The sequence below is a fragment of the Drosophila novamexicana genome, unplaced genomic scaffold, assembly GCF_003285875.2.
Source record: "Drosophila novamexicana strain 15010-1031.04,08,12 unplaced genomic scaffold, DnovRS2.1 tig00004560-arrow-pilon, whole genome shotgun sequence".
NCBI classification, from domain to species: domain Eukaryota; kingdom Metazoa; phylum Arthropoda; class Insecta; order Diptera; family Drosophilidae; genus Drosophila; species Drosophila novamexicana.
Genome location: NW_020825054.1, coordinates 1,788,223 through 1,810,165, shown reverse-complemented (window position 1 = coordinate 1,810,165; position 21,943 = coordinate 1,788,223). Strand labels below are relative to the sequence as shown.

Here is a 21,943-nt window from a genome sequence, read left to right as displayed (position 1 = left end):
AATATAATTTAAACAAGTAATTTATTGAAAAAGGAATATAAATAAATATCAAAGCATTGTTTTACATAGAATTTTGTTTTTATTCGTTTATTATAGCATTATAATTATATCTTCAATGTTTTATTCCATCTCCTTATTCTCGACATCGACTTATTTAAATATACAAAAAATTGTGTGTTATAAAAATGGTTTAATCTTTTATCGGTTTTGTTGTTGGTTGTTTGCTTTGCTTGTGGGTCGAAGGACGAATGTCCATCCAAGAAATTGGCTGTTACCCCGTTTTAGCGGCACCCACCCACCTTGTGAGGAGATATTAGAGCACGCAGCGGGTGACGCTTCAGTCTTCGACAGCATATTTCTGGGTCCATTCACGTGCATTGCGTATGGCCTCGGCCTCATTGACCTTCCACAGCTCGGCCACATCGTTGGCTAGTGGATCATCGGGATTGGGCGCACTGAGCAGCGCCTGAATGGACAACAGAATGGTGCGAATTTGCAGGGCCGGACTCCACTTATCCTTCAGCACATCCAGACAAATGCGTCCAAGACGATCTATATTCGGATGGTATATTTTTGTGATGAAACGCACCTTGGGTGCCGACATTGGATAGTCCTCGGGTAGAAACAGCTCCAGCTTGAAGACTCCGCCCTCAAACGGCGAGTCATTTGGACCGGCGACCACTACATGAAAATAGCGCGCATTGTTTTCATCGGGAATTGCATTAATTCCGGGCACCGGCTCCTGCATCAAGCGCTGCGTCTCCTTAATAATGCGACGTGGCAGACTGGACATGTTTTAACCTTCTTTTTTGTCCCAGTTGTTGTTGTTGGTGCTTCTGTTGTTGAGTTCACGCAACTTAAGAATGACAAAAGTAAAATATCTTTTTGGTTTGTTCCGCCAAAAGTTAACTGATCTGCACCTGTCTAGCTTCGTATAATTGAGATGGACATAGGACTATTACAATGACGAGCTGTAAAACTATTATTTATAGTTTGATCGAGCGTTTTATAAAAGCAAACTAGCCTGTGTCCCTAAAACTTGAACAAAAAAACTAGTTCAAAAAATGGAATAAATTTGCACAACAGCTGCTGAGCAGTGTTGGTAAATGTGTAACAATGTACATTGCGTACACGATTCAACTAAAATATCTCGTTTGTTGGCATGAACGTGTATTAGGCGACGGTGCAGATGTCAAACTGCCAGCAAGAGTAGCAACAAAAGGCTGTCTTCCATTTCTCAAAGACGCCCAGCAAATTTGTTTAATTAACACAAACCGTTTTACAAGTTGACTACCATGACGTCACGAAAACGGAGCGGCAGTGGTTCCACAAAACGCCCCAAGGAAAAGGTTTGGAGTGCACCTCAATTCACCTAGCTTGACTGTCATTTCGGGCATTATTTTGATGTTTTTTAGGTTGTTTACATATACGAGTTGCTGTGTCGTGGGGAGGATCCCAGCGCGGATAGCCCCGAGTTCTGGCACGAGTTCTTTCTGCTGCAACCCAACTTTGAGTCCCTGGAGGACCAAATCAGCAAAATAAACAACGAACAGCTGCATGTGGTAAAACCGAACTTGAATACACTATTCCAAAAATGTATAGAAATGCTGGACACATCACGGGGTAAGACGCCTTATACTTAACACACACCCGCACACAGATCTAAACCTCCTTTCACGCGTAGAGGATCACCCCAAGCGGCTGTGCAACAGCTTGCAGACATTATGCTCGCTCTTCTATGGCATATTCAGGAAATGCAACACGGATGCCAGCTCAAACATACTGAACGAGATCTTCGGCCACGAGACAATGGATGAGTGGCTAAAGTTGCTAATGCAGCATTGCAACCGAATTCTGCTTGGCGATGTCACCGAAAACGCGCGCTTCATGTGCCTGAAACTGTTGCTGGTGCTTGTGACAGGCACGGATGTCAGCCAGAACGTGCTCCTTGAATACCTGATGATGCACAGCCTGTTCGATGCTTTTGTCCGCCTGCTGAGCGATCCCACATTTCGTGCCCAGCATGGCCACGACATTGTCATACTGCTGACCATTCTGGTGAACTATCGGAAGCACGAGGCAACCAATCCGTATGTGGTGCAGCTCTCCATTCTGGCCGACGAGCTAGCGTTGAATGGGTAATATGAATCACTGATTATAATTATAGATAATTAGACAAGCACGTTTGATAAGGAATGTCTCATAATGTGCCTTTATCGGTTTTGTAGCTATGGCCAAATGATCTCGCAGTCACTCATTGATTTTTGCCGCCAGTATATGCAAAGCTTAAATAATGTGCAATCCTCTTCGTGGTTCTCGTCGCTCTCAAGCATGGTGGGCAACATGTTCGTTTCCGACGAGGGTTGCGAGCGTGTGCAGCAGATTAAGGCTAACAATGGCCTATTGCTGGCCCTGTATGAGGCAGTGCATCTCAATCGCAATTTTATTACGACCCTGGCGCATCCACAGGCAGAGTCGAGTGCACCGCCATCGCCCAGCAACACATTGAGCCTAACACAGCCGGTGCCTGATCTAGCCAATGCGCCCATCATAGACATGACACAGTATCCCACAAATCTGCTCGTAGCAGTTTTTCAATATTGGTAAATCTGTGACAATTCTTGTCGATTGATTCACGTTAATTCTTGTGTTTCTACAGCTCCATTGTTATGCAGGACAACAAGAATGAGTCCAGCATTGCCAACTTGAAGCTGTGCTTTCTGATACTCACCTGCATATCGGAGGATCAGTATGCCAACTCAATGATGCATGACAGTAATTTGACTTTCAAGGTGATGTTGCATCGCGCCCAAATGCGTCATCGCAAGCTCAATGTGGATCGTGTGGGGAAGTCGCAGCCTTTGGCGGCCACATTGCTCGATTTGCTAGTGGAGTTCATTGTTTCGCATTTAATGAAGAAATTTCCCATGGAGCTGTATCTGTTGTGTATTGGCGTTATTCATCGCATTCTGTGCTATCAGAAACGATGTCGCGTTCGCCTCAATTATCCTTGGAAGGAGCTGTGGTCGGCTTTGATTGGTCTATTGCGCTTCCTGGTCAATCAGGAGCAGACACTAGTAAAAAAGTGCAATATATTTCACTTGTCGCTGCAGGTGGTCAACATTTTCAATCTTTTCATTACGTACGGCGACACATTCCTAGCCACAACAAACAGCTATGATGAGCTCTATTATGAGCTGAATCGCGAGGAAAAAGTATTTACGGAAATACATGCCATGGGTAAGCGAACGAAGGAAAATTTATTTAAAACCCCATTTAATAATATTCTTTCTAGTTTTGCGCTACACAACTATGCCGGAATGCGAATATAAGGACGATGTTATCAAGCTACTAAATGCTCTTGTCAACATACTCGCCATTGTGAAGCATTTTCAAAACAAAATCAAGGAATGGCTGGCCGAGCAGGGTCTGTCGACACCGACGGAGGAGCAAATACTTGATGTCGTACGCAAGAATTATGACCTTACATTAAAGCTGCAGGACTCGCTGGATCAGTACGAACGATATGCTGAAGCACCGCTGCACAGCAGTTTCTTTCAGGCCATGGTCCGTGATGTGGTGAATGATACGCGGAAACACATCTACGGCTATGTTAAGGAAGCTGTGTCCATTATACCCGAGCAGGAGGTGTTACTAGCAACAGTTACCACCTCAACACCGACGACACCGGCGCCATCCACGTAGGAGCCCACTGACTCCCAAGACTGTTAAAATTGCTTTCTGACGTTTAGTTATATAATTATATCCTTAATTATTCAATCTCTGGAAGCATACACTCGATGTAATCTATAAGATTAAAAGTGCTTTTGCTAGCTTTTGTTACCTTTCGTTGTCGAGCAGTGCACTTATACATAAATATAAATATACATAAATATATATGTGAAAAATTATACGTATATGGCTATCGCTACTATTTATCATTATAAATGTATTTAAAATATATTTCGTATATTTGTCTACATTTTCAACAATCGTGTTTTAAAAGTTTGGGACTGGTCTCGTTTACTTTTTTGTTTACCAATTGGGGTTATTGTTGATTCTCTTGATAAAACAAACAAATATTTGATATAAAAAGTTCTTCAAGATGTTCACCCTAATCGATCAATATTCATCTGGGAATTCAATTAAGCTGACGATTTCAAAGTATGAAAATTATTTAGTCCATTTTATTTATAGTTATATTCTTGTTGCTCCTTTATTAATACCCAAGCTTTCTAAGTGCTTATATTTTTCTCATACAAAAAGTAAATATATGTAATACATATAAGTATATATATTAATTTTGTTGGCTGTATAGACGCTGCCTAAGTCTAATGCATCTATATGGTTTATATATGTATATCTTTTGTATACATTTGCAAACGATGAACATTTTCAATGCAATAAAATAGATCATAGATAAAAACAATTTGCAAATTGCGTAGAATGAAATATCAAAATTCGATTAAATTAATGAAAAGTTGTAAAATACATAGCAATAAGGGTAAATAAATTTCATTAAAATATACAGTTTCTTGTTATCAGATTTTTTATACAGATTTCCCTTTTTTTGCTTTCGCTTCGATAATTTAACTCGTTCGCTTATATAATTTATACGACACTTGGTTCAAAAGCAAATCGATCACTTAAAGGCACAATTAACAAAAATATGCAATTAAATAAACTCTTTTTTTTCATAATCAATATCTAAGTTCTGTTATTTCTGTTGTCGTGGAATTGTGGCTTATATGTTATTTGATGATGTTATTTACAATTGTTTATATGAATCTAATTAGTTCCTTCTATGAGAGGATTGTGTGTTTGGGGGCGGGGATATATGGGGCTAAGTAACGTTCTAAAACTATATAACTGTAGTGCTCTACGGCCTAGAAGTGATCCACCTTGACGGACACTGTGTGGGCAGCCGCATTACTGGGCAGATCAATGTTGTCCCATTCGGTATGGAGGTTCTTCTCACTGTCGGTGGCCTTGAGTGCCAGACCCAGTGATGCGGTACGTCCGGCACAATGGGGTATATTGAGTGTAACGGGCACCAGAAACTCAAGGCCCTGCGGCCCGCACATGACAAGTGGCGATAGCATCGTTTCACCTGGTTAGGAGATTATAATATATTAATTATCAATTGTTTTTTATTTTAGAAATAATAATAGCTAGTTGCAAGTATATGCTTGTGTTGGTGGGTGTAATTGTTTTAGGAATAGCGAAATAATACAAGTTTGGTGTTGTTTGGTGTGTTACGGCATGTGAAGTAATAGAAAAAATATAGTATATAGCATAACATTTAAAGGAATAGATGTGGCTGATAGGGTTATACAAAATAATAATTGTTGCCTACGAACGTTTTTTTTTTAAAGGTACCAAAGGGAAGCTCACATAAGTTCATTTATATATTTTGGAGCATATACATTTTATATATACATCTATTGAAACTATTATCTGATTATATATTATTGTTATACAAAATATCATGCGGCGTAATTCTCGCCAGTAAAAGATAATTGAAACTATATGTTGAAAATAATTATCGTGTTTTTAAAACGTTATTAAGAGATAATACCTCTAATGAAAACTAACAATTAACTATGTTAAAATATAGTTACGCAAACAGGGTAGCAAAATATGCTCAATATTTAGATGGGCAAACATATGTTTAAGCTCAGACGATATAAATGGTTTTCGTTTTTAGGATCTTAGATTTGGGCCTCACAGCTAACGAAGCAAATTCTGTGCTCCCATATGCAATTATTTCTCGAGGAGCATCGGACTATGTTAGAAGAAAAGAGATCAATTGTGCTTCAATGGAAACACACAAAATTCTGGATTTTGTGCCGGCCAAGCTCGAAAGTCAGCCTACTTATTTTCCTAATTTTAATAAAAATATTTATTCTGTTCAAATATATTAGTTTACTAAAAAAGTTTTTGTTTCGGTAAATGAAATGAAAGAAACTATGTATATATATTTAAATATAAGAAATTAAAAATGTAATAAGTTAAAGCGTTTAAAAATATGAGTGTAATATTAAATATTTCCCTCAATTCCATTCCGCCAATTAGTAAATACAAATCAAGCAGAATTAAGAACATGCATGTTAAACTGAATTATAATAAAATCCCAACTACAGTTAGATCTAACTACATATAATATATAAAGCGATATAATATTGCACATTAAAAATCAAAGAATTGCCCCTTCCAGAGCTCAATTATATAGAAAATTTGCGCAGTTATTTACAAAACGATCAAATTAATTTTAAAAATATATTTTTAACATTAAACATATTTTACAGCTGCGAATATTCAAAATAAACTGAGTTCCGTTAGGGGAATATCTTTATATACATTGTACCTATATACACATAGATTAAATAATTAAAATGATTTGCATTCAAAATATCGCAAGCAAATTTCAAGTAAAAAAAAGAAACTTGTGAATTTGCTTTAGTAATAATTATTGTTGCTTGTAACTTTAATTGTTTTTGTTGTTGCTTTTGTTGCTATTGTTGCTGTGGTTGCAATAGGCGGTAGTGGAGGTACAACACAATACGAGCAATACGAGAGTAAGAGAAAGAGAGAGTGTGTGTAGAAAGTTAGATAGACCAACCATTTTCCATGTCGAGCGGCGGACCGCCAACGGCCTGTCCCATGCGCGGATCGCTGACGGTAAAGTAGATCTCCTGACGCACACCAGCCGGAATGGCGCCCGGCGGTATCTGGAGCGAGACGTGCCACAGTTTGTCAGCCAGCGTGCCACCGCTGGCATCAAAAAAGCCGCGCGTGGTGCTTGGCTCTCGCGGCAGGCTGGGAAATGCGGCGGCACCATTAGCCGGCACTGGACCAGCAATGGGCAGGGACATGCTGCTGCTGAAAGGTGTGCTGGTCGCATTGGGCGGTCCCACCGGCAGGCTGGCCTGCGATGTGTACTGTGTCTCAATCGAGGTGCAGCTGTCGGCCATCAGCGAAGAACTAGGCGGCGGCGGGGCTGTGCGCTTCAGTATATTGGAAATGTGAAAGGGCGCGCGCAGTGCGCGAGGCGACAACGGCTGTTTCGAGGCGGAAATCGGCTCTGTGGCATGGGGGAGTGGGGTAACCTGATCGGTGGCCTCAAAAACATCATCCGACATGTTCTGCGTCTCGCTGGCCAGCATAGCTACATTGTGCTGATTATGTTCAATAGCTGTGGGTTGCTCCGCAGGCTCCGCGCTGCTGTCAGTCTCATTGGGCTGGTCATTCTCAGCCGCATCCGCATCCTCATTCTCATCCGCATCGATCTCGTCCTGCACCAACGGCGCTTGACAGACGACGACGGGGGCCAATGTATTCTCAACGACAGTGTCGGAGGACTTTTGCAGGTCTGAGCGGCTCAGCGTGCTGTCCTGGGCATCCTCGGGCTGTGCATTTATTTCCACCTGCACCTGTTCTGTTTTGCACTCTTTCTCCTTCTTCTCATCGGTTTCGTTCTCACGTGATTGAAGGATGCTTTCCTCGCGCGTCTCATAGATGGGCGCCGGCCGGCCCATGTCTCGCTTGGTTACATAGATCGGTTCCGCCATGCTGTCCAGTGCCTCGCGCCGCGTCTGATAGATTTGTTCGCGAAGCTGGCTGCGCGTACCCTCCCGCCGCGACTGATAGTTACTATCGGAGTTGGAGCGCTCGGAGCGGTCGTCGCTGCGCTCAGATTGACTGCTGCTTTGTGCGCTCAGTTCGCGTTCCATGTCGCGTTTGCCCTGTATGATGCGCTCCTGCATTTCCCGCTTCGACTGGTACAGATGATTGCGCTGCATTTCGCGCTGCATTTCGCGACGCGTCTGATACATGGGTTCGGCCTCCTCGCCCTGCTCATTGGCGGCGCCCGGATAGAAGCGCCGCCGTGTCATCACCTCTGAGTTGGGTGCACGCCGCTGGTCGGGCAACATATAAGCGCCCTGGCGTGTCTGATAAATGTCCGGCGGCTGTCCTTGCTGCTCATAGCCATTCGCGGCATGGGACAGGTGCATGTGCCGTCTGCCAGGTGGTGCGGCTGCACCACCATTACCTCCACGATCCGCCGTTGTGGTGCTGTGTCGACGCACAATGCGTCTTCCACTGCGGCCGCTGACAGCCGCCTCGGCTTGACGTCGCTCTAGATCGATGCAGGCGCGATTCGCATATAGATCGTACTGATCATAGCCGGCGTATCCTGTGGCTGGTGGAGGCCGTGCCATTTGCCGTGGTACTGTGCCCGCAATATTTCCATAGATATCTTCACTCTCCAGATTCTGATAGGTGCTGTTCATCAACTCCTGCTGGGGATAGTGCGGCGCACGGTAATATGGATCCGCAGGTGGCGGCAGCGGCGGCCGCTCTTCGTAGCCAGTAGCCGGGTAGGTGGGATACTCATCCGGATAGTAGGGCCGCTGGACGCCGCGTTCAAGCATCGATTGCTGGCGTCGCAAGCCCTTCGGCTTGCGCTCCGGCTCCACCATGCTATTCATACGACGCAGTGGTCGCGTCGATTTGATAAGCGCATTTTTCAGCGCCGCGAGCGGACTCTTCAGCACCGATTTCTTCTTCTTGTACGGCGGCAGCGGTGGTGGCGCCACCTCCATGCCATGCTCATCATAGTATTGCATTTCCTGGCCTCTGTAGCCACGACTGCCTGTGCCGTAGTGGCTGTAGTAGTTGGGATCTTGCGTGTGCGGCGGCCGCTCATTGGGATAACGAGGTGCGGATCGGGAGCGCTGCATTTGATGCGTATATGGATGTGCTGGGTGTGGATGAGCCGCTGCCCCTGTCGTTGCCACCGCTGGTGGCGGCATGGCATAATAATTATCATCATAACGCGCATCGTATGGCTCCATTTCGCTAAAGTTTTGAATTTGTTTTATTTTTTTTTATGGAGATTAGCAAAAAGATTTTTCGGTTTTTAGACGGGATCAAACTTTGGTGCGGCAACGCGATTTGGGAAAGTGACTTGAAAAGCTAATTGTGCCAGCAATTAGGGACTAATAAATACTACCAGGGCGCAATCAGTCCGAACATGAATTCTTCTTGCAACTTTTGCCATTTTGCAAAAAAGTGAAGTAGATTTGTTTACGAAAAAAATATGCATTTCAATAAAAAATCATACAAAAATTCCTCCTTGCAAAAATTAGTTTCTGTTACGCGACCTTCTGCAAATCTTTCGAAAAAACACACAAGCGCATACCCAAAGTTTTATTTCTTATTATATAAATAAGTACAATAAATACTTATTAGATTTTGCAAAAATAACCAAATTGTAGATATGTAATACAAAGAAAAAAATTGTAACCATTTACCATGTTCAAGTATTTTCAGTAAAAGCAACATTTATGAGAGTACTAGAAGTCAATTAGTCGTTTTTGGGTGTTAGTTTTAAGCGTAATCATAATAATATTGTATTTTCTTATAAGCCCAAAACCAACGATTTAAATACACAAATGTGTTGAACTCTAATTAAAGGAAATAGTTCAGAAAAAGAAGTATGCTCGCAGCATGAGTATATGTAAGGTGTGTAGGAGAAATTCTAGAATAAGTGAGTGTATTCTAAGTAGAACGGTGTGTGGCAAAAAGTTAACCCGAAAAATGTTTTATTTTCGTTATTTTTATTTTTATTTTACTTATTTTTTTTTTCAAATTTTAATTTTTAATCAGCAAAAAATGTGCGCTTAGCGAGTCGAGATATATATATATATTTTTTTGGTACATTCAGCTTGCAAATTTGTTAAGCATTTTGGTTAATAATTTTGGTTATTGCAAAATACAATAATTATTTATGCGTTACTAACGTAAATCAAACAAGAATTTATCTTTCGGTTTTATGCGAGTTTTTTTTGTGCGTTTTGTGAAAAAATTGCGACAAATTTCCAATTGTTTCTATGCATTTAAACATTTTAATGACCAGCAACCGCATGATTATGAATATATTATATATTGGCAGCATGAGAGAGTTTTGATTGATCGACTGATTGACTGATTGATTGATTTTTTGTTGTAAATTGTAAATCACAAAATGACATATAACAAAAATAAAAACATTTTTCGTTAACAGATTGTGCTTGTAAACTGTGTACAGAGTACGGAGTACAAGGTGTATAGAGCTTTGTATTGTTCTAGGTCTTAAGGAGTCTCCAGACACGCAACAAACACGCACACACACACGCACACACACATACAACTTGCCGAAGCTGTAGAAATTCTCAATCTGTTTGTAATTCAGTTTTTTTGGGATGGGGATAATTCAGTGTACATTGGCTTGAAGTTGCATTTGAGCACTTACCTCATGTTGTGATGGTGCCCAACAGAGGCGCCGATCTGCGGCTTACGATATAATTCAAAGGCGGAACCGCGCTGTTCCCGACTCCCAGCCAGATCCAGTGCGTGACGTTCGGGTGTATGGGGTGGTAGATTGCCTAGGAAATTGAAAATTTTCAAAAATGCTCGGTTATAAGGGGACAAAATACTCCAAAGCTACATATACAGGATGTTTTTAAGATTGTATAAATTTATTGAATCAATAATCAACTGTTAATAGTTTAGTTTACTTCAACTGATTGATTATGATTGATTATCTTGACCAATTTAATATTTGTATTTTTTAAAGATATATTTTAAGTTTAATCTATCTATTTTTAATTCCCCTTTTAAATTGTTTAAATTTGATTTAAACTCGAAATCTTTAGTTCTAATCTATCTTAGAGTCAAATAAGAGCTAGATATATATCTTCTCCTACAGCATACGCTAAGTTCATTTGTTTTCCATTATATTCTTCAACTTTCATAGTATCGATAAATAACGAAGAGTATAAAAGCTAGCTGCAGCAAACTAGGTATACACATTCTGATATAGTATATACAGACAAAACTTTTTTAGTTTTTGGATATATTGCCCATTTGCTGGGTATCTGCTTTACGGGTACACCCGAGTAGAGCACATATACTTGTACTTTATAAGTCTCGTTTAAGTAGTGACTTACCTATTGGCGGTGGCATGCCCCGATGTGGAGCAATGTACGGTCCGGTGCCACTGCCACCATTGTAGTGATGACTGTTGCCATTGTACCCATTGGCCTGGGGATATTGCTGCTGCTGTTGCTGCTGGGTCGGCGGTGCTTGCCCGTAGTTGCCAGTGTTGGTACCGTATGTAGGCTGCTGCATGTGACCATTGCTGGGCTGGCCCTGATGCGGTGAGCCGGGTGCCGGCGTCTGTTGCCCGTAATGGTGATGCGAAGGCGTCGGAGGATAGTAGAATCCATTGGGCGACCGGGGTGAACCAGAGTCCTGCAAGGAGTAAACCACTGAACGAAATGGCTCCAAAAGAGTTTTTGATAAGTTACTTACGCCATTCTCCCAGGGCGTGGTGCCACCGCTGCCACTGCTGCCGCCGCTCTGCACGGGCGGCCGATAGTTTTTGGGCTTGGGTGGTGGCACGGGCTTAAATGGTCCGCTGCCATTGCTGCTGGGCGTGGCACTGCCATTCATTTGCCCACCATTGCTCGCATTGGTGGGCTGCACTACGCCGTGTGGATTTTTTGGAAGCTTGCTGTAGTCGGCTGCCGAAACGGAGTTGTTGCGGCTAGGATTTTTGTGATTGTGGTTGCATTTTTGGGGCGTGATGGAACATGGTGTTGGCACATACAGTTTATGTGTGTGTGTTGGTGTTGTGGTAGTTGTATTCGAGTGGTTGTGTGGTTGTGACAGCGCATAGACAAATTGTATGAAACGTGTCGATGGGCACAAACAGAAGCGAGAAAGAGAAAAATATTTGACATAATTATAGGATATGTGTAATAAACTATGTACGCAGCTGAATGAATTGGGCAAAACATAACACAATTCGATACTTTTAATACAGTTGTCGTTTATTGCACAGCAGACATTTGGAATTTTTTGGCATGGTCTATATACACAGTTGGACTTGATGAGATGCAAGGGGGCATACAAATAACTATTTTGATAAAAGAATTGATAATAACAAAAGAAAAATAAAGAGTTGTATAGAAAATAACATGTAGATGCAGGCAGTTGGCAGGATCCAGAGATGCATACATATATAAACAAACTTTCTTTGTGAATTAATTATTTGCGATAATGGTGAATAAAACTATATGTATATAGATATATATCTATTTTTGTATAGTCCATCTCAGATAACTCTTGAGCTGTGGTGCAATATCGTTTAAAAAAGATTTCGTTGTGGCTTCACTAAACGAGCGTATCGTAAGCTGAGACAATTGGAAAATTGGGCGACATTTTGAGGCGGGGCGCAGCAATGGGTCTACGGCTCCAGTAGCCCAGGCCCGTTGCAGTTGCATCCATGGCGCCGAAACGCGCCAGGCTTTTCAGCTGTAAGGCCGTGGGCGGCTGTGAACGATGTGATGTGTATTTGAAATGCATGGGACTAGGCACATGGTAGCGTCTACATGGACGACAGCGCAGGGCAGGCGACAACAAAAAGGTACAATATTTTTGTATATTTACGAAACGTTTTGAAAATGCATGCGATTGAAATGCCGAACACATTAGAGAAAGAGAGAGGAGAGAGAGAGAGTAATAGGTTTCTTTATGATTTCACGCACGATTATACGGAGTGCTTGGTGTATAAGACTATATTATTATTCCTCATACACATACCTATATTTGCCGTAATCGGTTTTTGTTTCCACCAACGGTTTGCGCGGACTGCTGTCCAGGCCCAGATTCGATGGACGCTGCGGTGTGCCATTGCGTGGATCTGCGGAGGGATTGAATTGAGTGAATGTTTGGTGAGAAATCAACGGCTCGGAGACTTACCAATATTACGGGACGCATTCAGATCATGATAGAGTGGCCTGCCGGGACTACTTTGGCGATTCAGATCATTGGCCGCCCCAAAAGCGCGATGATCGTGCGGTGCCGAGCGACCATAGTCATGGGGCTGCCCTACAGGCGGCAAGGGACGACCACTGTAAATATTGTGATTTGATTAGCTGTAATGCCAGGTCATCATAACTTAAAGCTAAACAGTTTCTTAATGAAATAAATAAAATCAAAATGCATTGAGTTCCTCATCTGAAACCTCATCTTACTCATCTTGAAGCCAACTGGCTTAGATTCCGTAAGTGAAACTTATTTTAATCATTTACGAACCCGTTCCAACCTTAGTTTGTCATATATATGTTTAAAACTTTAATAAACTTTCGAAAATAATAATTTAAAACAAGTAAGAAGTTCTAGTCGGGAGCTCCCGACAAGGGGATACCCTGAACCCTCTTCTTCCAACATCAAATGCATATATATATTCTATTTTAGAAACTATATGTCAAGTTTGGTGACTCTAGCTCTTATTATTTACTAAAATTGCCCAAAAAACAGGATATCGATATCAATATCGAAACAAACTTGATCTGCGCAGGCACTAGGGGCACCTACATCTAAAATTTCAAGTCTCTAGCTCTTATAGGTTCTGAGATCCTTGCGTTCATATATACGGATGGACGGACGGACGGACAGACAGACAGACATTGCTAGATCGACTCGGTTATTGATGCTGATCAAGAATATATATACTTTATGGGGTCGGAAATGCTTCCTTCTGCCTGTTACATACATTTGGATTTTGCACAAATACAATATGCCCTTATACCCATTTTTAATGGGTTCAGGGTATAATTACGTGTTCTGCTGAAAATATTTTTATAAATATTTTCGTAAACATTTTCATATGCAAGATTTGCGCTTGATTTGATCGCTATCCAGAATTGGTATCTTCCAAATTTGATAAATGAAATACCATAGTTGGTTTCTAGATTAAATTTACTTCAGTGCTGTGGCTTTGAATGCTTTATATTTTAAACCAACCCATTTTAAAGAAAAATATTGTTCGGTTCGGCTATAAGTTCAGTTGTGTTTTGAGAATCTGGCTTGGTTTAATGTTCGGCTCATTTATATTTATATTTCTATATCTTACCTTGCATTTGGCACTGATTTGAGATCATCGGGCGCATTGGGCCCCAATCGGCCGAGATTCTGCATGGCCAATTGTGTGTTATTGTAGGAGTCGTAGCTGGAGACGCTGTCGTAGGTGGAGGCAGGACCTCCATTACCGTTAGTCTTGTGCTGTGCTGGGCTGCCTATGGCCGCATTCATGCGCGCCTGTCGCTCTAGAGAGGCCTGTTGCTGCTGACGTTCAATGGTATCGCCGCCGGTGCCGACCAACGCATTGCGCGTCACATACTCGGCCTGAACATCGTCCTGGAGCACGGCCTTGCCGAAGAGACGTTCCTGAGCGCTGCGGCCCAGGGTGCCGCCGGAGCTGCCGTTGCGTGATGAGCTGCTAGAGGTGTTCAAGGGCAGATCACCCGGCTTGGACTGGCGGTCGACGCGAGGCGGAAGATCCGGTGCATTAATGCCATACAGGGACTGTGGGCGTGTGACACCCACTGTGGAATCAACTGGCTGCTGCTGCTGTTGTTGTTGTGGCTGTTGTTGCTGCTGGGGCATATGGGTGCCGTAGATGCTGTACTTGCTGGAGTCGAGGGTCTGGCGTCGATTCGGTGGCGGCTGCACGCCATGATCGTAGGGTACCTGTGTCGGTGCATAGCAGGTGAGGAGTGAAGGGCAGCGAAAAAGATTAGCACACACTGTGATCAACATGGATACGATGGATATATGTATGATATATTAGAGGGCCTGAGCTGGCCGCATCGGGGCACTTGAGTGGTGTTTAGTGGGGTGCATGCTCGTAATGTTTAGAATTACGTTGGGCTTGTTTGGACCTCTTACCGTATATGGAGGTGGTAGTCCTTCACCAATTATGTCTCTATCCCTATCCAAGTTATCCTGGTTAGTGGCAATCGATGGATCTGAGCTCGCTTTAACCAATTGCGGCAAATTGCCAAGCGACAATGATGCGGATGGCCCGGGACTTAGCTCCAAATCAGATTCGGGACTTGATGCATACGATAAACGGGATGTGGTCATGGGGAATAGGAAATCATCGGAGAGGGATTCGACGGGCTGGGGTTTTGTAGTTTGTTAAATGAAGGCACGTTAGGAGCGGAGCGGAGTCAAGTTAATTTAATTTTGAATTGGTTTAATTAGCGATATTCAAGAGTTTTGCAAAAAAATAACGCGGGAGCAATTTTAATTGTTGTCGGTTATCGGTTATCAGGATAAAGCAACCAACGATTTGTATTTTTTGTTTTGATAGTAAAACAGCAACAATAAACGTAAATGAAACATAGCAAATTGTATGTATGATTGTTTGATTGATACGTTCGATTGAAATTCATTTGTATTGCCAAGCATATTGAATATATAATAATAGTTTTTTTTTTGGACGAACACAAGATAATTGTTTTTTTTTTGTTTTTGTTTTTAGTTTTGGACGAGGACATTTGTTGAGTATTTCGTTATTTGTTGATAATTGTTGGTGTTGTGTTGAGGTTTTTTTTTGATAATTGTTGATTATTATGCGTCGTGTTTAACGGGATGATTAAGCAGGAAATGACCATGATGATGTATTGTATTTTTTTGTTTTTGATTTGGTTTTTGTTGTATGTAAATAAAAGAAACAAATGAAAACGATAAACATTTAGTTAGCAACTTGATATAAAATATTTTTGGTATATGGTAAAAGCAAAAAAATACATCACTCTAGCTATAAAGCGAGCGATTCTTTTGCGTAGACTTAAGCTAATATTATGAAGATACGAGTAGATGTGAGATATAAATATTTGTATGTATATAGTTGTGTTAGGTATGTATGTATGTTGATGTGGATGTGGATGTGTTTTTGAGGGCCACTCGTTGCGTTTAGATTTAAAATAAAGGTTGTAAGTTAGCTATTAGCCAGCAGAATCGGGATATTTTCAGAGATTGTTGGCCGAAAACAGCTGCTATTTGAAACTTATTTAGCTTTTTTAGGCATTTCAACCCTGTTTACTGCCACTTTGTGCTCAGCAACTTTGATAAGCTGTGTTTAAAAGTTATTTTCAATATTGGATACAGCTAGTTTTTTTTATCAACCAGTAGCATTTACTCTGCAACGAGTGGCGTTTTGTTGTTAATGATTTCTGCATGCGTTAACTACACACAAATATGTACAGACACAAACACACATTAAATGAACACTCAGATATAATTTCGATTTAGTTAAAACAACTACATGCAGTTTTACAGGCAACTAGATTAACAACGAATCTCATGCAATGCACTCGTTGCTGCGGCCCACATTTTTATTGGAATCCGCATTGTTATTGTTATGATTGTTGTAGTTGCTGTTGTTGTTGTTGTTGTTGTTGTTGCTGCTCAAGTTATTCAAATTGGCGATCTGATTGGATAGATTATTAAAGGCCAGGTTCAAAGATCTAGCGGTCGGCGTCACCCCAAAGCTCGCCTCGTCTGCCCCATCATCGACCAAGGTGCCGGCGCTGCTGCTGTTACCATTGCACAGCAAATCACTACTGGATGCATAACTGCTATAGGCAGCGGCCAATTTGGCGCTGCTGACGCTGCCGCCGGGCAGCCGCTGCTGTGGCTTGGCGACGGGGGTTGCCTGCTTGCCACCCACAGCGGCGCTGCCAGCGCCAGTTGGCGCCTTGGTGGCTGAGCCGGCCGCCTCCAGCTTTGAATTGCTGTTCTTCTCCCTGTCCTGCAACAGATTCAGACTCGAATCGAATACGTTCTTCTGTAGCAGCTCGTGGTAGTAGTAGGGCGTGGTGCGGCGTTCTATTGAGACGGCACGACGACCCAAGCAGGCGGCAGCTGTCGGCACACGATGACCGCTCCGCTCGCCATGAAGGGCGCTGTTCAAATAGAGATAGCTGCTGCTGCTGCTCAGTAAATTGGGCTGCGAGCTGTGGTACTGTGAGCTGGCATCCTCATTGACAGAGGCGCTCTCAATGCCTCCGCCTCCGTCCAGCAGGTGACCTTTGCTGCCCGGCATGGAGGAGGCGGGCTTTAGAACGGGCACCATGGTAAATGACTGGCGACTACGCGGCTGCAGCTGCTGCTGCTTTTGGTTGTCTGCCGAGGCTAAGCTAGCGTGTATATATGGACCTCGCTCATAGCTAACGGGCGGTGGGCGTGGCGGCGGTGTTAGCGTGCAATCGTTAAATGGCATTAGCGAAAAGGAGTTGCGCCTGAGCCGCGTCCCATTATAGCGCGGCACCGAGATTGAAGTGGGGCGACAGCAGGCGAACTTGCAAGGCTGTGCTATATAGGGTGGGAATAGCATTTCGGTTGGGGATTCGGGAAGCTGCTCACATTGAGTTTTTATTGAATTAATGCATGTGTGTGTGTGTGTTTTTTTAGGGTGGTATGTGTGATGTGTTGGTGTGTTTCAGACGGGGAAAAAATTGTTAGAAAATAAAATTAGAATATTGACCATAACCAGTTGTAGATAAAGAGAATTAAAGAATTATTAATTAAATTAAAATTAGTTAAAGTCAAGTTTAAGTTGGCTCAGGTCGTGTGTGGGAGTTGTCAAAATTACAGTTATTATTAAAAAAAAATTGTCAACATTTCTAGAATCTAAAATCCACAATAAAGATTATTTAGAAAACTAAAACTTAAAAATGTTTGACTGTTTTTCCTTCAAAGAGTATCCATGCAACTTAAGCCCTTTCATTTCCGAGAGATCACTGTACTCTTTATTGTACTAACTTAAAAGGGGCCCGCTTTATGTCTACTTTAATGTGAATAACTTTTAACAGAAAGTATCGCCAAGGTGTTCTCAACATAGCTCTAATGCGCCTGTTCAATACTTTGTTAATTTTTTTTTTTTAGCTTATATTATAAGAAAATGAACTTGTAGATTTTGAACGGCTCTTAGGCAGAAAATATAGCCCAATACAGGGAAAGGTATTTGTCAACATTTACGATCGAGAAAAATTAGACTAGGAGTTTGTTACTTCGTAGAATAAATAATTTAAATAATATGTGACCTAAAGCCGGTTATTTTTATCAATTTAATTAAAAGTGTGATAATATTTTTTTATCAATAAAAAATAAAATATTTCTGGCTATAAGAGCTTTGAATAGTACCATCTACTTTATATTTTTCCCGATCTTGTGCTAACATAAATTATAACTTTACAACCGTTTTGGCGAAATATAAAAGTTTTTGAACAGGAGTTCCTGAGAGTAGTCTATCAAAAATTGTTTCGATCAGCCCCATCACCAGACAATTAAGCACACACCGAGAAGATCGTAATTAAATTTCAATTATCATGTTACGTTTGATGTTATGATTAGATATTCACGACAAAACGACATCGACATCGACACTATGAAAGCTACTTGAGATGCTTGCATAAACTTAGGACTAGACTACACAAGACACTAGACAACAAGTTGTTCCTGTGATGAGATAGAGAGGTGGTTGCAAGTTGAACTCACCTTAGACTCGGACATCCAGACGGCGCCGCTCTGCTGCAGATCAATCGAGTCACGGAGCTTGCGGTACCAGGATTCCTCATCGTTCAGCACAATCTGTGTGCTGAAGATGTGTGACCAGACGCGATCCAGTTTCTGGCACTGCTCGAGCAGTTTCTTGGAGCTCTTGTGCGCCGCCTTGGGCAGGCCATGGCGTAGCTGTTTGATCACGTGTTTGCTGTCCGTCTTGAGGAATATAACGATGGGATAGAATTGTGCATAGTTGAGCCGGTCGACAGCGTTGGGCGTTATGTCCAGCAGCGCATGCTTGCCTCGATCCATAATGTCGCGTATGTGGGACAAGCGGACAATGCGGCATTTGCCGTTGCCGTTGCCGCTGCCATTGTTGTTGCTGTTTGTCTTGTCATCATCCTGTAGCGGTGTGCAGAACTTGTCCGGGAAGTCTTTGGCAAGTTTTTCCCTGGCCAGGTCGGAGACGGGACCGAATAGCACGAGGGGACGCACGAAGCCGGGATGACGCAGAACGACGCGCTCGTAAGCAGGAAACTTGGAAATGCTGTCCGAGAAGACGACATCGTCCCAGTTCTCGCGGGAGAGGCTCTTGGAGCGGCGATGTGTGGAGCTGTTAAGAGAGTGTGGATAAGTAAAACAAGTCTCTTGAGAGCAGAGCACGACTTACCGGCGACGTCTAAAGAAATTGCCGCGTGATTCATTGGCATTCATTTCCTTTTTGGTGGCATTAAATTGAGCTGTAGCCAGCTCCTCGGCACGGGATTTGTTTGGTATTACACCACGCTGCATTTCCTGGTGGCCGCGTCCGATCTTGAGTACCTGCCACGAGCCGACGACGCCATTGTGCAGCGTGTCGATGACACGGAACACGTCGCCCGCCTTGAAGGCCATCTCACCCTTGGAGGGATTGTCGCAGTGGAAATGGGTCTTGATGTGGAACGAGTCACCGCGCTGATTGGTCACCACTTCGTCGTACTCTTCCTTGCAGTACTGCACAATCAGATCGATGCGATCCTGCAGACTAAGCAGAAATAGCACCGCTTCCTCGCGCGTCACGCCGTGCATGTCCATATCGTTCACTTTGAGTATCTTGTCGCCAGGCATGAGGCCTTGCAGCGAGGCTGGTGAGCCGGGCTGCACGGCGGTCACAAAGATGCCCGCCTCATTGCCGCCCGTCAGCCGAATGCCAACGCTGCCTTCCTTTTGGAATGAGATGAAACGCGGCTCGGCGCTCTGCCGCTCCTCGTACAGTTGTCGTCGCGAGCTGTAAAAGTCCTCTTGGGCGGCGCGCGGTGGTGGCGGCCTTGGCGGCTCATCGACACGTCCACGCCCTCCATTGGTGGGCGTAACGGGCCTGTCAAGTTGCTGCAGCGAGACACCGTCAATGAGCGGACCACGTGAGCGTCCGCGTGGCGTTAGGTTGCTCTTCTCCTCACTGAGTCCATTGCCATTGATGCTGGGCCCGTTGGAGGTGCGCGTTGGCGGCTGCACGTAAAGATTCTGTGAGGAGTAGCTGGCGCCACCGGGCAGATATGCATCATCCAGATTATTGCTGCAGCTGGAAACCTGTGCCTGATGTGTAGCATACAGATTCGCATTTGTCTGCTGATGGCTCGAGTTGTTCAGCTGATTGACTGCCGCCGCCTGGTTGGTGATGTCGCGCAGCACGACCAGATTGAGACGCTCCTTGCAGCCATCGATGATCTTCTTGGCCTCCTTGAGGCTCATGTTATCCGCACAATTGGTGTTGTGTATGCGCGTTATGATGTCGCCCTCCTGCAGCGAATAGCCATTGGCAGTCAGCTGGTCGCGCGCCTTCGTCGAGATCTCCTTGACGAACAGCCGACAACCCAGCACAATGCCGTAGTCGTCCTTCTTACTGCCTTTGGTCAGCGTTACCTTGATGGGCTGGGCACCGCTGCCCGCGTTCTGTACCAGCGAGGAGTTCAACGAGTTCGGCTGGCTCATGCTGGACATCGCGGCGCTGGGCGCCTGACTGCTGGCCATGCCACTGCCATTGGTCAGTCCTAGGCCCACAGAGCTCATGCTGTGCGAGTGCTGATGCTGTGCGGGATTCGTTGCGGCCACATTCAGCGGAACGCGACGCTTCACGACCAGTGTGACCGTATTACCACTGTCGCGCAACACCTGCACCGCGGTGGCATATTCCACATTCTCCAGCGAGACGCCATTCACAGTGATAATGCGATCGTTCACACTGAAAGTTCAAACGAGAGAGTAAGAAATTTAGAAGATAGGTTAAAATAAATTAGAATAAAATGTGAATTATAATACATAAGAAATTTGCCAATTTTACGGTACAATTAAATATATACAGTGAAGAGGTTAGACTGGAGAATATATAACTCAATACATACAACATACCCTCAATCTATATATACAAAAGAGTTAATGCGGATTGACTGACTCAACGGTGACTAAAGTAGATCCCAAATCGTAAACTTATACGATGCTGAACTTTTCTTGTAGCTTTCTTTTGGGTCGAAAGTGAGCAGAAAGACGGAGATTTGAAAATTCAATATGCTACTGGGGGAAAGTGGTGTTCTCAACTTGAATTAAACTCCGGCAGAAATATTTACATTTTTGCCGTTTTATTGAATTTGTTATTATTAAAAACCAAAAAGATGTGTGTTAAGAGCTCAAATCGTCAGAAAAAATTCAATCCGATTTTTATCCTAAAGCGATTTTAATTTCACATTATTTTCTTAATATCTTATGATAATTATCAAGACCCAAAAGCAAAATACTTGACTGAACTACCTGCATAATTTTACGTTAACAAAAATGTTCTATTTTATTACAGCACTAATTATTCCAACAACGTTATTTTAAAAGCTTAGAGACAGATTCTCTTTTATAAGCAAAGCCCAAGGAAAGATAAATCTAAAGGTTAGAATAGTAGCAAAGCCTTCTTTCATAGATCTTAAATGTACATGGTCATATTTCATTCGTCACCTCATTATCTATGCTACTTTTAAGAAATCAATAGAAAATGATCACAGGTAAGCAAACGTTTTAAGAATCGTAGTCTAAGCTACCATGATTGTACTTGAAGCATGTGTCGAACCTTTGGACTAACATAAGTCCAATTCGTGACTGGCTTTCGATATGGATTTGTGCTACAACCAGTTGCGGGTCATTGGGAGGCAGCCTTGTCGTGGCAGCAGCCAATCTGAATCGGATCTTTATACAGTCATTAGTCTATAAGCTATAATTAATCCACGAAGTCCACGGTAGCAAACGCTAAAAAGAACGCTTAAAGGCATAAATAGCTGGCTAATACGAGGCTGGCATAGTGTGTAGAGTATAGCAAACGTCAATGGTGAATACTTCAATATCTGGTTACATGTCACAGAGAAATCAGGTTATGCACGGATCGGAGTCATACGCTAATAAACAGACAATTGTCTGTGCCTAACATGACTAGACACACGGCTTATGCACGGATACAATATATCGTCAAATGAACGGTAAAGAGAGAAAGAGAGATGAGAGGGAATGAGGTAATGATCGT

General features: G+C 43.0%; 3 protein-coding genes across 17 annotated transcripts in view; 1 reads left to right on the top strand and 2 right to left on the bottom strand.

Moving 5' to 3' along the window:
* Window positions 1–56: 56 nt before the first annotated feature.
* On the bottom strand, window positions 57–1,045 carry LOC115770673 (ubiquitin-conjugating enzyme E2 N). The gene is made up of 2 exons (XM_030716056.1): window positions 921–1,045; window positions 57–856 (listed from the first exon to the last, which is right to left on the bottom strand). Exon 2 carries the CDS (start codon window positions 791–793, stop codon window positions 338–340), a length of 456 nt encoding a protein of 151 aa, XP_030571916.1. The 5' UTR covers window positions 794–856; window positions 921–1,045; the 3' UTR covers window positions 57–337.
* Window positions 1,046–1,147: 102 nt separating this feature from the next.
* On the top strand, window positions 1,148–3,910 carry LOC115770672 (armadillo-like helical domain-containing protein 3). Its single transcript, XM_030716055.1, has 6 exons — window positions 1,148–1,349; window positions 1,416–1,623; window positions 1,685–2,138; window positions 2,229–2,603; window positions 2,660–3,240; window positions 3,296–3,910. The coding sequence occupies exons 1-6, from the start codon at window positions 1,296–1,298 to the stop codon at window positions 3,703–3,705; spliced, it is 2,082 nt and encodes a 693-aa protein (XP_030571915.1). The 5' UTR covers window positions 1,148–1,295; the 3' UTR covers window positions 3,706–3,910.
* A 960-nt stretch (window positions 3,911–4,870) lies between these two features.
* The window catches only part of LOC115770671 (tight junction protein ZO-1), a 111,193-nt gene continuing 94,120 nt past the window's right edge, over window positions 4,871–21,943 (bottom strand). For 5 of the 15 annotated variants that reach the window (XM_030716039.1, XM_030716041.1, XM_030716042.1 and 2 more), the window contains 11 exons: window positions 19,076–20,626; window positions 18,400–19,018; window positions 14,782–15,015; window positions 13,967–14,583; window positions 12,811–12,962; window positions 12,652–12,751; window positions 11,359–11,593; window positions 10,995–11,298; window positions 10,298–10,430; window positions 6,623–8,862; window positions 4,871–5,110 (listed from right to left, as the gene is read on the bottom strand). In XM_030716039.1, the coding sequence (XP_030571899.1) occupies window positions 4,887–5,110; window positions 6,623–8,862; window positions 10,298–10,430; window positions 10,995–11,298; window positions 11,359–11,593; window positions 12,652–12,751; window positions 12,811–12,962; window positions 13,967–14,583; window positions 14,782–15,015; window positions 18,400–19,018; window positions 19,076–20,626 (6,409 nt within the window). In that variant the 3' untranslated portion in view covers window positions 4,871–4,886. Of the gene's footprint in view, window positions 5,111–6,622; window positions 8,863–10,293; window positions 10,431–10,994; window positions 11,299–11,358; window positions 11,594–11,641; window positions 12,437–12,651; window positions 12,752–12,810; window positions 12,963–13,966; window positions 14,584–14,781; window positions 17,258–18,399; window positions 19,019–19,075; window positions 20,627–21,943 lie in introns of those variants that run through there. The other 10 variants (XM_030716050.1, XM_030716052.1, XM_030716054.1 and 7 more) reach the window with 6 other exon arrangements.